The sequence below is a fragment of the Convolutriloba macropyga genome, chromosome 6, assembly GCF_964194025.1.
Source record: "Convolutriloba macropyga chromosome 6, txConMacr16.3, whole genome shotgun sequence".
Taxonomy (NCBI): domain Eukaryota; kingdom Metazoa; phylum Xenacoelomorpha; order Acoela; family Convolutidae; genus Convolutriloba; species Convolutriloba macropyga.
In genome coordinates, this window is record NC_134473.1 from 29,939,533 (window position 1) to 29,955,785 (window position 16,253).

Below are 16,253 nucleotides of genomic sequence, written 5' to 3' on the forward strand. Positions count from 1 at the left end.
TGAAACGAAGGAAACAGATATTGATAACAGACAGGATGTCTTGCTTGAATGCTGAAATGTTTTGCTTGAATTGGTTTATATACAGAAACTAAACATGTGAAACGAAGAAAATTGACATTGATAACAGAGAGGATAACAGACACGATCGTCAGTGAAGCCGAGTGTCTTGTCAACTCGCGTCCACTCACTCACGTGAGAAGCAACCACGAAGACGACAACCCACTTACACCAAACCACTTCTTGCTTGGAAGGCCCTTCTGCAATGTTCCTGGAGCCGTTTTCAACGAGACACTTACCTTGAAAAATTCGGCATGGACACTGGTGAAGCAGAGACTTCAGCAGATTTGGAAGGAAGAGGCTGCTAACCGAGTATGTTCCTTCGCTGAACAAACGACAGAAATTGACGTCTCGTGAAGCAGCTTTGGAAGTGGATGGTGTCGTTTGGCTTCTTGATGAGTTCACACCAAGAGGAATCTGGCCGCTGGGACAAGTCACACGGACTTTCTGCGGCCCCGACAACATAGCTAAGTCATGCGAAGTTAAGACTGCTTCAGGCAAATTAAACAGACCAGCAGTAAAACTTATGCATGTTTATCCCAAACCCCTAGCAGGTTAGGGTTAAGTTGTGTGGGCCCCGAGGATATTAATGCCTCACATTAACTTCGATGATTTTACCGCCTTTTGTAAGTTGTTTTGCCAAAAGTTGTAACGAGAAAAAAATGAGAAATCGATTGTAACCAGAAATGTAAAAGGTAAAATGATGTTATTGATGTATAAAGGAACCAAACAAGAGAAATTATGGGAATTGAAAACTTGAAGATAACCTCCCGCTACCCGAGCGTTATCACTGCGGGATCAAGCGTTATCACTCTATGTGTAAAAAAATACTAACGTTTCTTCAATTATTATTTCAAAAACGAGCTTCATTAAATATCAAATCTAGTTGTTTTGCTTGTCAAAGCTTTGAGTATAAACACTTGATTTAAAATTAAAAATGTCAATGAAACTCTTGTTGAACGGAAATATATTTTTTGCTACCTTTAATCCTCAGCCTTCGTAGTATGTTGAGAGTTAACTATATATTGAGAAAATTATCTTGTTCAAGAAAAAGTTGAGATAACTCGGCCAAAATAATTATTTTTCAGAAACCTATCGCTAGATTCAACCTGGACTTTTGCTGGATCAATTCAATCATTCTATTCAATCATTATCTTTACCTCTGGAAGTTGCGACCAGAGCCCCATGAAGCCAATCTCGTCCAGATTGTTGTAGAGAGCACCCAACTGGCCGAAGCCAAATCCACCTCCACCTCCCAAGCTCTCCTTCCACGTGGTTGTCGTGCCAGATGAGTCCAAACTAGAAAAATGTAATTCCATCACATGTACTTTTGAGAGGACAGGTAAAAAAGCGTTTTGAATGCTAGTTTTAGGAGGAAACTTTAATTCTCTAAAGATTTCAATGAAACGTGCCTAAAAACATTGATGCAAACTCCACGTCAAATAGCTCTTTAATCATATTAAAAATGTATAAAATGAGGCAACATTAACTGTTCTTTATGATAATATTTCAAACCATCAAAAATAGTAGTTGAAATATTCAAGATTTGTTATCAAACAAAAGTGTCCTGATTTATGCATGGAACTTGATTTTGCAATTGCCAACTGTAAAAATGACCATATTAGCATATAAAAATTGTTCCAAAAAAACAAGGAGGCGCGGTATTGTACGTTTGCACACAATATTCCGACCCCGCTCAACCACGTTTTTTTGCTTAATTGTCTACCAATTGAGGAGCAGATAGAAAACTTTTTAAAAATTCATATATTGTTCGAAAATAGTTGATTTATCCAATTAAAACACCTGGTAAGCTTAAGACACTCTATAAAATAAACAGTAATAGTGGACCAATGATACCTACCATTAAGCAGAGTAAGAGACAAGAAAAACCAGAAAATCGAAAAAACAAAAGCATTACTTAAAACCAAAACCTAACATCTATTTTTAACAAAACTTAATCAAAAACTCAAAAAAGCATCAGATAAAAACTCAACCAGTCCAATTGACTTACCAGAAAAAAGTAGGGATTGCCTTTATCGAAAATGATTAAAAAGCAGACGAAAAGCAAAACGGGCAAAAAGAGCAAATATGTTTATGCACTTTGAAAACAATTATGTCCGATATCATAAAAACCACTAGCTAACGGCTGACTTCTTTAATTGGCTTGATTCATCTATACCTTTAGACAAAGCGATTGAGAGTTTTCATTTTTCAGAATGTCATACAAATACAAAAAAAAACATATACAGTCAGAAACCAATATCTCCTGTCAATTATAGAAGAAAGCAGTATCGAAGGAATGTAATAAACTATCCAGTGATACGTGGTTTGCCATTAAGTTGTTAATTGGACAAGACAGATAAAGAAAATCTCAAAATTTTTGAAACTGTCCTAAAATAAAACAAAAGTTGTGAATAATGGTAACATCAGTGACAACAACGTCAAAATGGTAGAACAGGAAAAAGACTACTTTCCAATTCACTTGGAATAGAATGCCGTCTCTCTTATTGCTGAGACTATGCGAAAAGAAGTCAGAAATAAGATTAAAACTGCAAAACACAAGCGAATTTATCTTTTTCTGATAAAAATTCTTTAAAACATAACTCAGAACATTAACAAGCTTTCAACTGAAAACCTTTAACAAGAGTAATAGTTAACTATATACAAAAGTTGACAATTACTATGCTAAAATCAACCACATTTTGTAATTTAATTGTCTACCAATTGAGAAGCAGTTAGAAACTTTTTAAAAAAGTAATCTATTTTTCGAAAAAAGTCGGTGTGTTTATTCAAAAATCCCGTTAAGCTCAAAAATCCACTCTACATAATTAATTAGAATTCATTAGTGAATCGATTATACCTATCATTAAGGCGAGTAAGAGACAATGAAAATAAGAAAATCAAATAAAAAAATATAAGTATAACATAAATTCAAAACCTAATAATCATCTAAAAAAATTAATCAAAAATTCAAAATAGAATCAGATGAAAACTAAACTAAACCAATTTACTTGCATGTATCCTGAAAGAATGTGCGCCTGCCTTCACTGAAAATGATAAAAAAGCAGTCCAAGGCCAAAAAGGTCAAACTTAAACAGTACTTTTCTCATTTTGAAAACAGTTAAGTTCGAAGTCATGAAGACCACTAAGTCAAGACTCATTTTTTGACTGGTCTAATCTTTACTTTCATACAAATCCATTCAGATCGTTCATTATCCACAATGCCATACTACTACAAAAGAACAAATACAGACAGAAACCAAAAAGTCAAGTCCATTTATAAAGTAAACAGTTGCGAAGCCCATAAAATCATAACCTCTTTACCAAAAAACTGAATAGTATAAATCAATTCTTTTTGTAATCCCTTTGATGTGATAGGCGGCTTGCTCCTAAGAAATTATTTGGAAATGACATCAAAAAAGATATCAAAACTTGGAAAAATTCCAAAAACTGAAAATTTGAACACTGGTAAAATCAAACACGGTTTTTAACTTAATTGTCTGCCAATTGAGAAGCAGTTAGAAACCTCTTAAAAATTAATTTTTTATGGAAGCATTAGGTGTCTTCATTCAAAAAACCCGTTAATCTTAAGCCACTCTAAATAATTATTAACAACTCATTAGCGAACCGATCATACCTACCATTAGGGGGAGTCAGAGACAATAAAAAATCAAATAAAGAAGAAGCATATCATAAAACCAAAACCTAATATCTATTTTAAAAAAATTAATCAAAAACTCAAACATTAGATGAAAACTAAGCTAAACCAATTGACTTGCAATTAACCAGAATAAAATGTGGGCCTGCCTTTATTGAAAATGATAAGCAAGCAAACCAAAAACAAAAGGGTGAAACTTCAAAAGTAATTTTTATACATATTGAAAGCAGTTAAGTTCGAAGTCATGAAGACCACAAAGAAAATACTGATTTTTTAACTGGTGTGATCTTTACTTTTATAAAATCCATTCAGATCATTCATTATCCAGAATGTCATACGACTACAAAAAGGACGAATTCAGTCAGAAACCAAAACGTCAAGTCAAATTTTAATGTATACCGATTCGAAGCTTATAAAATCCTAACCTATTTAACAATATACTGAATAGCATAAATCTAGTCTTTTTGTAATCCCATTGATGTGATAGGTGGCTTGTCCTTAAGAGGTTTGTTGGAAATGAAATCAAAAAAGATTATCAAAATTTGGACATATTCTAAAAATGAAAATGTTGTGAACACTGGTAATATCAAGGCCAACAAACCTTTGTTCGAGTGCTAAAAAACAAAAAAGATCACTTGCAAGAGTATGCGTTCTTTTTTTATTGCTGAGACAATGCTGAAAGGGGGCCGAAGTAAGACTAAAGGCGCAAAACTCGAACAAAACTAATCCAAATACATTTAAGACCATAAGCTTTAGACTGAAAATTAATATAAAGTAATTGTTAATTGTTTAGGAAACCAAGTGGACACGTCATTAATCTGACTAACTGAAAAAAACCAGAAAAATAACAACGAATACAGACAGAATTCAAAAATTTCACGAACAATTTCTTGCAAACGGCGTTCAAGCAAACAACTTTTTTCGCATATAAATTTGACCTGTGCTTAGTTGCAATCAGAAAATATTTGAAAAACCACAGCGCCCCCGTGAAATTCGAATATATTTGAATTGTGAAATTCCACAAATAGATCAAAACTGGTTTTGTTATTGCTGTTTTTTTCGTTCAAGCAAAAACAATCTCCAATTGTTTTGAAATTAACATATTTAACTAGAATGTCAATATATCAAACACAAAAGATGAAATCGAATTTTTATCAAGATATGATATCAAAAAACCATTACGTATCATTTCAAATCATTATATAGTTCTTTGTTAACTACTTAGGTAGGGAATTACACATTTGATGAATTAGACTCATTAATAAGACTGCAAAAAACATCTGCAAATGAGCTGGCGCAACTCTAAAATGTTGCAAAAAAAATTTTTTTGAGGCCATATAATTAATGAGCTTTGCTCAGAAATTACAAAAAATTTTCACTGGACCACATTTGAACATATAAAAGAACCTATCAACAATTGAAGTTTTGAAGGAAAACAGATTTTGTCTGTAATTAGAATGAGAAAAAAATGCGAAACGTTTGTTAAAAAGGACAGAAACAAATTACAATCCGAATCCTCTTTTTTGCATAATTCAACGATGAGTGCTGAACTAGCCTCGCTATTGCTGCGCGACTGCTACAAACGGATTTCTTCAAAACAATTAAGTAAGAGCTTCTTTTCGGCAAACAAAAATTTTTAGATATGCAGAATTATTGTTGCATTTTTTGTAAATATAGATTTAAATTAGCGAAAGACCGCTAAAATGTTAGTTCGAGTATAATTTTTTAGGGACCGGAAGTAAAAATATGTTCTATCTGATTTAACGAAGACTGTGTCAGCAACTTTTTATTTCTCCAATACCGTCAAACTGGACGAAGTGGGAAATGACAGTTTCATGGAAAAAAGACAAACTTTTAATCTTTTAAAAATTTTGGCCAAAGGTTTTGCAAAAACAGTTGGTGCAGACAATTTAATAACTGTTTTTTATCTGAAAAGTTAAGAAAAATAAGGCCATTGCTATCAATTTTAACATATTTTTACCTAAAATTGATCACACTTGAAACCAAATGAACGAAAAATGTGAACAGAACAACCGAAGTTAGACTAACGAAATCTTAAACCTCCAATACTCCCCGAAAGAAGCTAAATTAAAAAAAAACTTCAATTTGAAGATCTGCCCTAGACAAGCTTTCAAATGCTATAACTAACAACTCTGTACGATAAATATATTAATCTGCAAAAGTTGACTGAACAGAAAAATCAGTTGAGCATATAGTTCCTCCACCACTAAGGTGGGTCGGAACAAAAACAAAAAGTAAACTTTTTACCTAAATTCAGATTGAACGTTCTCCTTCCCTTTAATTTGACACCGATTTGGAAGAATTGGATAAAAAAGAGAAAACTTATGAATACTTATGCTTTTTATTCTAAGCAGATGCAGGTGACAGTTGGAAAAAATTATTCCCAGAAAGAAAAAGGGAAAACTTGTTCATCCAATTGCTGTTAAATTATATTAAATTTCTGTTGAAAGTTTTAATCTGCTATATGAATAAACGCAAAATACGGAAACTGGGACATGTCGCAAGTTTTGAAAGCTGAAAAAGTCAGTTTCACAAAAGCTTTCAAATTAACTGACAGAAAAGGAGTTTTTACCCCCTTTAGCAAGAAATCCGTTTTTTGGTCATTGTGAAGAACATCTTTCGCAATATAAATAGTTTAGATGAGAAGAGAAAAGGCTTGTTTTGCAAAAAAACTTCAAACGTTTTCCAAGATGCACGGATGTTTTTTACATTGGAAGGAAAAAAGGATAAAACCTATTCTGAGCATATAATACGCAAAAATTTGCATTATTACAGATACTCATATTAAGTGTATACGTTTTAAGGATAAAAATTGAAAATAGTAGTGGACACTTTCTTTCAGCAGAGCATATTATTGATAATAGCCGCCGTCATCTTCTGAGCCGACTATTATAGCGCTCCTATTTTTTACAATTCAAAGAATTTGAATTGTATTGGGGCGCTGTCTTTTTTTAAGATCTGTTCACACATTTTCATGATTTTTGAAGTCAAATTGGAGTAGTGATTTTGGTCACGCCGAAACAGGAAATGGAGCGTAAAAGCAAGTGGTTTTGCGGCATGAAATTTTTTTGCTCTAATTTTAAAGTAGAGTGAGAAAAGGGCGTTTGAACAAAAAATCGCTTTCTCGATAGTGATTTTTTGTTCACATGCGGTAGTTTCACTTTGATTTTTACTGTTTTTTTTCAATTTTTTGGATCGGATTTTTTTTCTAAGTGGTCTTCCCAATCCATTCATAGTTCTCTCTAGGTCTAGGTTTTTTGTTTTACCCAAACTTCCATTTCTCGCTATTGGTTTTTTGTTCACTTGCGGCATTTTGACATTAATTTTCTTTTTTTAAAAAAAATTTTAGGACTGATTTTATTGGAAATGGTTTTCCCAATTCACTCATAGTCCGTTTTAGGTCTAGTTTTTGTATAGTTAATGAAAATTCTTTGAATTGTACGTCAGGACTTGTCCTGCTATGTTTTTTTTACTTCGTCGAACAAAAAAATGAAAATGTTTCGCTTTACCTCATTTTGCCGCTTTTTCATCATTTTGCGAGAAATCTTTTTTACTTCTCTAGGATAGTAGCCCCTGTAGCCTCTCTTTAAGAAACAGAAGTATGCTCAATTACGAAATGCCATCAAAATAAGTCGGACATAAAAAATGTTTTTGTACAAAAATCTTTTTCTTTCAATATCTTCTATTCTTTCAATCCCAATCATGCTTATTGGAATCACCGGCCGCTATTTTCCGGCAATCTGCTGGATTTGTTTAAAGGCCGAAAAAGTGGAACAATTAAAGCATTTTTTGTTGAGAAAAAAATTTAAAAAGTCGCCTCGAACACTGGTCAGCTTGTTTTTTATGTCATTTTGATTAATAGCCTTTTTTCTTTCTTGAAACCTTTTATTTTTTTATTTTTGACATTTTGTCAAAAAAAAAATCATTTTCTACATTTCATTAGTAGCGTCTACCGGTACTATAGCAAAAACTAGTTACGGAGAATGTGGCTCGCACCTCCCACCGTCTTTTGACGCGTCTAAAACGGAAAATACTTCCGAAGAAATCTAATTACAGCTACGTGCGGCAGTAAGGTCATTTCACAAAATTTTATTCCCTCTAAGATTTAATCTTTCAAGATTACTAAAGTGAGGGATTATTCTGCTATTAATCTGCCGCACAATTTTATAAAGAATGCGCTTCCGCAAAATGTATTCTGCGTCGCATAGTAGATTCCCCTTTCCAACTTTGATTTTAAAGTAAAAAACACGGACAGAAATTTCCTCTTAGGGCATCTCCTTTGCATCTTCGAAGTTTGTAAGTACGTTTCACATGTAAAATGTATTATGATAAGAAAAGTGAAAACTGCTTTCAAAAGTGAGTAAATCTACTCGCAAAAATTGGTACCGGTAGACGCTAGTAATGTTTTCTAGGTTTCATTCGCTTTTGTTTCTTATTAGTGCTGCCATTAAAAGTCTGGTTTTTCAAAAATTTTCAAATCTTATACAAGTATCAAAAATATTAGAAAAGTTTTGCTAAATAAAGTTTTTAGTAAATGCTCTCAAACGAAGTTAGTCCTGTGGTCATTTTTGATTAAATTTTTAACTTGACCAATTTTTCGTCCTACTCATTTGAGCTTTTTGTCCTCAAAAACGGGATAACAGGTAGCGCACGGGGAAAAAAGTTTCTCCGAGAGCCCTAGGCCTTATTATACTCTAAAACTGTTATTCACCAAAATTGTTTTGAGGAGACAATTTAATGGCGTGAAGGGCGTTTCTTAATCATAAGTGTTTGACACCCTAAGTCACAGTCCCCCCTCAACACTCCCATTGCTCACCCTCACGCACCTGTCGATATGAAACCTCCTCTCATCTAGCCTTTGCAACCCTACACCTAATCGCTTGCCCCCCCCCCCCCCACACGCACACACACACACCCACCGGCCCCCCATAATGTTACCATCCTTGTCCCTGAGCCCCAGATGGCTACAACAAAGCCAACCTCTCGCCGGTCGTTTGAGAGCTATTCGCCCGACGTTAGTCAGCTATGCTTAAAGTAACTTGGTTATTTTTAAACGTGAAAACGCGAGGAAAGTGGGGAAAAATCAAAACTTTAAACGTAAGTATCACATCAACAAATCAACAAATAGAGAATGTCTCTTCAACAATGAATTCAGTTTTTGAGGGGATTTCCAATAATACTACTTTTATATCTCTCCGAAAAAAAATCGATCCCCAAAATTGACCCAACACAAAGTAGGGCAGGTAAAAAAGTTCCTGATTTCAAAGTATATTTCAGTACACGAACAATAACAAGTGAGGAATATAATTATCAGGAATATGTGGATGCCTTTAAACTTTTGGTTTCACAATGTAGTTATGTGTCTATTTGTTATAATTACACTACTCACTTGTCACCTGTAGTGGGGTCAGGGTCACTACCTGGAGGAATCCAAACCAAAGCTTCCATGGTTGATGTTGCTGGCTCAGGGCAAACTAAAAATTTCATGAAAAGTTTCCAGAAAAATTCCTAGATATTTTCAATTTTAGGAAGGAAACAAAGCATGCATATGCATTTAATTGTAATTTTGACATTTTGTAAATGAATGGTAAAAGTAAAAGTTTGCTGAGTTGATTTTCAGTTTTGTTACAAGTATGTTTTTACATTTGGTTATAATTTTGTATCACTTGTTTCATCCAATCCTTAAAAAAATCGTTGTCTCACTTTATTAAAAGTACACTGACATTCACGCTTGGATCCAAGCGTGAATGGCAGTGTACTTTTAATAAAGTGAGACAACGATTTTTTTGGAACGCTTAATGTAGCCAGAAGATGTTAATTAAGCTGTTCTCTGTATTTTTTTGTATTTTTTGACTTTGATTTTTATGGTCTTATATGGCACCATAAATGTGTATGGTCTTGGATATGGTTCCCAAGACACCATGAACTTCATTTTTTTTTCAAGTGTCTTGATGAGTTTTTCTCCACTCAGAGTGCATTGTATGTGTGTTTTAAGAGCTTTTTGAGCATTGTTGATTTTTTTGCATGGTCATCTATATGGTTGCCAAGTTACCATAAATTCCATATATGGCTTGGATATGGTTGCCAAGAAAGGTTTATGGTGGTCAACCCGGGGAACTGCAGTCCTATTTTGCTTGTCATAAAATTTTCCGTAATACAAGGTCATGCATGACTCCCGGTAATTATACAAGGTCATAGGATTTCCCATTCAGTAATCGTATATGAACTCCTAGTTTTCATGCAAAGATCATGTTTGATTTTTTTGATTCGATGTAAAGATCGTACTAGGAAATCCGGTATGATTTGTATGACATCATATATGATCCTTGTACAAAACCTAGGAAGGGGCTAAAGAAGGTTGTTTCCGACAAATGAACTGACAAAAGCTGAATGTGTGTTAACAGAACTATTGTTGATCAAGAGTAATGTCTATATGTTAACTAAAGGCGTAACACAGCATCAGATAGTGTATAAATTTCTAAAATTTACCACGTCTTTTTCTATTTACCTTTTTAGTTTACTACATTTTTTAAAATGACACAATATCTGTCTGATACTGTACTAAACCTTCACATAACATATAGACATTAATATCAAGTTTCGAAATGTGTAGCAAGTTTTTCTCAAGACTCACATTCAGTGGACAGGACAATAAAAGTAAAAATTTCTGAATGGACGGATTGGTTAACAATCAAAACGATAAACAATCAAAACAATAAACGGTTAACAATCAAAACGATAAACGATAAAACTTATAATAACGTTTTTGAAACTCAGAGATATATAATTTAATTCAAAATAATACATATTTATGAAATAGCAACATTAAAGCATGAATACAGATTATTATCTGCAGCTTTTTGTAAAACTCTTCCTATTTTAAAATTACCTTTCATCTATTTTACGGTCAATTTGGCTCATTAAAAGGAATCATGCTGCCAAAAGTATTTAAAAATTGATCCAATTTTTTTTGTTTCGAACTCAAGCATTGATGGAAGGAAATCTATGCTAGCTTTGCTTTTTTGTTAAAGTCTCTTTGATCCCTACAAAAAATAGGCAGAACGAAAGGAGCGATATAATTGGAGAACCCTTGCAAATGAGAATCTATACACAAGAGGCTATTCTGGGTTTCTGACTTCCTGAGAAGATATGAGAATCTGAAAAAAAATCTAGACTTTTCCATTAAGATAGGGAACGCCAATAAGCAATTTGAGCTGCATTTTTTGGCCAGTAGGCGTAGTGATCTTGGTTGACTTAAACCATTATAAATATACTTTTTCAAATCCACTTTTTTATTTCAAAAACAATTTTCTCACCTTCTGTATTTTTGAAGTTTGACTGCCATGGAAAAATGTGGCAAGTGCCTGGTAACCATTATTTGAGTTTGTCGTACACAAGACATAGCTGTGCGAGCTTTTTGACTAAATAGTTTCAAAACCAATAACAGAATGGTGAATTGAAAGAAAAAATTTTTCTTATTATGATTTAACTTTATTCCATTTTTTACCTTAAATGTTTTTCTAAGAGATTATCCCGTAAAAAAAAACACAATTAAATTATAATTAAATGAATCTCAGTGGTATCATAATTTCTCACAATAAGTTTCAGTGATGAAAGAGGGCTCATTTTTTTAAACGCGCGCTCATCTTTGAACAATTTAAGGAAAATTAACATGGTTAACATAACGGTGGTTATCAATACAACAGATCAACAGTTTATGCATCACATTTCATCAGCGTTTTTCATTTTTCCACATGTAAAACTTTTGTTGTGTATTTTTCCCGCAAAGGTTAGGTAAGAAAAAATTGGTAGGAATCCACATTAATAAGGCTCACGTTTTCTGCAAGCGTTTTGGCGGCTCATCATAAAAGGACCAATCTGGACACTTCTAGTCAACTAGGGAGCTCGCACTAATAACGTTGTTCCTGATCACTGAATAGCACTGATTGACGAGGATTATAAGAGTTTATAGAAAGCTACAGACAGCCCCTGCACGAGGAAAGAGCAATAGTCACTCAACACAGCTAAACGCTTGAGTGTTTTCTTGAAAATTGCCGATTTCCCGCCAAAGACTTCGATTGCCAGGGGAACAAATGTCATTCCCATTGGGCAGTTATCATCGAGGAGGCAATATTTTTGTTCATCCGCCGCATCAAGCCCGTATCCTGCCTTTGTAGTCGCATTAGTGAGAGAGTTGGGTTGCAGCGACCAAGTAACAGTTCCATCAAATGCAGCGGGTTTCCCGCTTTCCAATTCCGAACAAAGATGTCCCCAGGGCGTGTTTGGCTTCCAGGAATGAGGTTCGTTCTTTCCACTACTGCTGAGAAATTCGCAGATGATCAAGCAGGCATTGTTTTATCTCGAATCCGGTCATGTCTTGCAATTGCGTCTCCTCTACCGTGACACGCAATGGCATGGTTACCATAGATGTTAGTAACTGCTGCTTTACAGAAAGGGCACTTCCTTTCGGTGTCGTAGACAAGGACACCCAACCCTTGTTTTGCACTAATTCTAAACTCATTTAGTGCCATATGAAGCACAAGAGCTGGATTGGGGGAGCAGACAACCATGCTCCAGTATGTAGAACACGAAATCTTTCATAGTTTGTTGAAAAAGACAATAGAATCATTTTTCCGGGAAAAAATGAATTGAGCTATTTTTATAAATTTGTCAAATATTTTGCTGGTCAGCGTTTTTTTCTTCTTGTCAGAAAGAAAGTTAGAACAACATCTGCGTAAGCACAAACACGCAAGACCCTTTGTTCTAACGTGAGCTACTAATGTGTCTTGTGTCTACTTTTAGTTAATCAAAGCTCCGAGGCATTGTTTTCTAATCTATTTTTGCTTCTATTTGCTGTGAGAAAATTGTAATTGATTCGAAAGCTTAAGACTGAGCGTAGAGATACCTGGGAAAGGGGTGTTTTTCCAAAATTAGCGATAGAAGTCAGCTTTCCAAAATGAACTTGAAAACTTAGCAGAGTTTGAAATTTCATGTAACCGTATTCAAACTGGTTTTAGGTAGGCAACTCTTTCATTTTTGTAACCATTCGATTGACACCCCCAGAAAACGTTGTGCTGCCAAGAAGCAAATTATGAACCATTCCGAGGAACGCTATTATTTCGCTAAAAGAACACTAATCCGATGAGGTAACTGTCGAATTGAATCACTTTGAAATGTTCATCAGCATTGAAAGCAGCTTTTTTTCATCAAATGGAAATGTAAAAAAGTATAGATGTCAAAGAACTTTTTATGATTTTGTAGCAATCGTAGGTTAAAAACTTAAGTAGACAGAGCACAAGGGGGAGGGGGTTGGGCACTAGGAAACTGTAATAAAAAATAACTAAGTGTTGACAACATATGGTGGAAGATAATTCTTGAGTCAACTTATTCGATCACAAGTTTCAAAACCATTTTGGAAACCCATGACGGAATCTGGCGGAGAGGGGTGCGAGGTAAGCAAAATACTCCAAATTTGATCGCGTTTTTTATTTACAAACCTTAAAGAGAAACAAACAAATCGGTTGATTTTGATGACTGATTAAACAAATTTTAATTTAAACACTTAATCAGTAGAGCGTTGTTATCAGCAGATTTTTGAACGAATTTAACCTGGAGAATCATTAGTGTTTAAATTATCCTTTTACAAATTTATGAGAGCAACTTAATTTATTCACTAAATATGCTCCTTAACTCCTTGCTAAGTTATCTTGAAATAAAAATTTTCAAAATAAGTGCATTCAGCGAGAGATTCAACAGCTTAGAGTACACATTGTTTACTCTGTTGCAATTTTTCTCACTAAGTTTGATCGATATATTGGAGAGATTTGGTATAATCAAATTAATTTTTCTCTTTTAAAATTTAAATTATGATGATTCTTTTGGTATAATAGTAGTTGATTCTAAATCTTAATACCTCGAAAGATTATATATATATATATATATATATATATAAATATCTCATCAAGTAGGCGTTCGCTAAAAAAGTTCTGACTCCGTTCATCCACTTTTTTGACTGAATTGTCTACCCAATGAGGAAGAGAAAGAAAAACATTCAAAAATACACATGTTTTTCAGCAAACCATTAAATGAATGAAGTGATACCACATTAGATGGCCAATGAAACCTGCCATTAATCAGAATACGAGACATGGCTAACTGAGATGTCAAAAAATAACAACCCATATTTAACCCTAAAAATTTGATGTTTATATTTAAGAAAAATAATCCAATCAAAATGGCATCGGATAAAACGAAACAAATGAACCTGTGTTGCAATAAAAAAATCTATGTGATTTGCTTTTAATGAGACTCCGTAACAATTAGATAAAAACAGCAGAAAATGTATAGTTCGAAAACAAGTTTTTTTTTGAAAACCATTATTTTTTAGGTGATTAAAACCATTAGTTATCAACTGAAATCTTTTAAAAGGTAATTTTCTCGTTTTAATATATAATTGAGAAGAGAATTACGACTGGTTCATTTATAACTCTCAATGGAGCAATTCAGACCTGTAGTGATCCAGAATATGTCATACGACTACAAAAAGAACAAAAAAGAGGCAATTTTCTCTAAAAAATAAAAAAAGTTTACAAGAAAACAGTGTTACAGCTATTAAAACCTTACCCTACTCACCAATGCCATTCAATAGGTTCAATTGAGTCGCTTTGTCAACGCCAAAGGGAACTCTGTTTAGTACGAAACAAAAAAACAACCTCAAAAATGGGCAGATAGTATCAAAACAGAGTATCAAAACCAAACCAGAGTATCTCAATTAACCTGGAGAATCATTAGTGTTTAAATTATCCTTTTACAAATTTATGAGAGCAACTTAATTTATTCACTAAATATGCTCCTTAACTCCTTGCTAAGTTATCTTGAAATAAAAATTTTCAAAATAAGTGCATTCAGCGAGAGATTCAACAGCTTAGAGTACACATTGTTTACTCTGTTGCAATTTTTCTCACTAAGTTTGATCGATATATTGGAGAGATTTGGTATAATCAAATTAATTTTTCTCTTTTAAAATTTAAATTATGATGATTCTTTTGGTATAATAGTAGTTGATTCTAAATCTTAATACCTCGAAAGATTATATATATATATCTCATCAAGTAGGCGTTCGCTAAAAAAGTTCTGACTCCGTTCATCCACTTTTTTGACTGAATTGTCTACCCAATGAGGAAGAGAAAGAAAAACCTTCAAAAATACACATGTTTTTCAGCAAACCATTAAATGAATGAAGTGATACCACATTAGATGGCCAATGAAACCTGCCATTAATCAGAATACGAGACATGGCTAACTGAGATGTCAAAAAATAACAACCCATATTTAACCCTAAAAATTTGATGTTTATATTTAAGAAAAATAACCAAATCAAAATGGCATCGGATAAAACGAAACAAATGAACCTGTGTTGCAATAAAAAAATCTATGTGATTTGCTTTTAATGAGACTCCGTAACAATTAGATAAAAACAGCAGAAAATGTATAGTTCGAAAACAAGTTTTTTTTTGAAAACCATTATTTTTTAGGTGATTAAAACCATTAGGTATCAACTGAAATCTTTTAAAAGGTAATTTTCTCGTTTTAATATATAATTGAGAAGAGAATTACGACTGGTTCATTTATAACTCTCAATGGAGCAATTCAGACCTGTAGTGATCCAGAATATGTCATACGACTACAAAAAGAACAAAAAAGAGGCAATTTTCTCTAAAAAATAAAAAAAGTTTACAAGAAAACAGTGTTACAGCTATTAAAACCTTACCCTACTCACCAATGCCATTCAATAGGTTCAATTGAGTCGCTTTGTCAACGCCAAAGGGAACTCTGTTTAGTACGAAACAAAAAAACAACCTCAAAAATGGGCAGATAGTATCAAAACAGAGTATCAAAACCAAACCATTAGTAAAAAAACTGGTAAAATGTTCAGCGCACTGGAAAGAACATGCGACTTGCCTATACAGAAAGTAGCTACATATTGACAGAAGTAAAATAAAAAATGGCAAATTTCAAAGTTTCCTAGATTTTTTCAAAAACCAATATTTTTGAAAATCAAAAATACTTTTCATTATTTACTTTAATAATAAAAACGGATCATCTGCCAACACCTTAGGAAGTCAATTGTGCTGGTTAATAGCGATACTAAGTCATAAGGCTACAAAAAACAGACCATGTTGTAACTAAAATTTTCAGAAAAAATTTTTAATAAACTACAGTGTTGACATCATTAAAACTATGAGAAAGTAAAAACAATATAAACAAAATATATAACCACTGCAAAAATTATATGCTCAGCAAAATGTTGATAAGACCTGTCAAAATTGAGACTGAGTTGCATAGTTACAACATTAAGGGACAGAATCAAAAATATTTTATTTTTTAATGAATAAATATCTAATTTGAAATAAAAATTTTCAAAATAAGTGCATTCAGCGAGAGATTCAACAGCTTAGAGTACACATTGTTTACTCTGTTGCAATTTTTCTCACTAAGTTTGATCGATATATTGGAG

General features: G+C 33.3%; 1 protein-coding gene across 2 annotated transcripts in view; it reads right to left on the reverse strand.

The window, feature by feature from the left end:
• LOC142340924 (uncharacterized) overlaps positions 1-13,316 on the reverse strand; it is a 35,798-nt gene extending 22,482 nt beyond the window's left edge. The window contains exons 1-3 of one of the 2 annotated variants that reach the window (XM_075391702.1): positions 13,234-13,316; positions 9,126-9,210; positions 1,218-1,356 (exon numbers count right to left, since the gene is read on the reverse strand). In XM_075391702.1, the coding sequence (XP_075247817.1) occupies positions 1,218-1,356; positions 9,126-9,184 (198 nt within the window). In that variant the 5' untranslated portion in view covers positions 9,185-9,210; positions 13,234-13,316. Of the gene's footprint in view, positions 1-1,217; positions 1,357-9,125; positions 9,211-11,571; positions 11,588-13,233 lie in introns of those variants that run through there. The other variant, XM_075391703.1, reaches the window with a different exon arrangement.
• Positions 13,317-16,253: the final 2,937 nt, after the last annotated feature.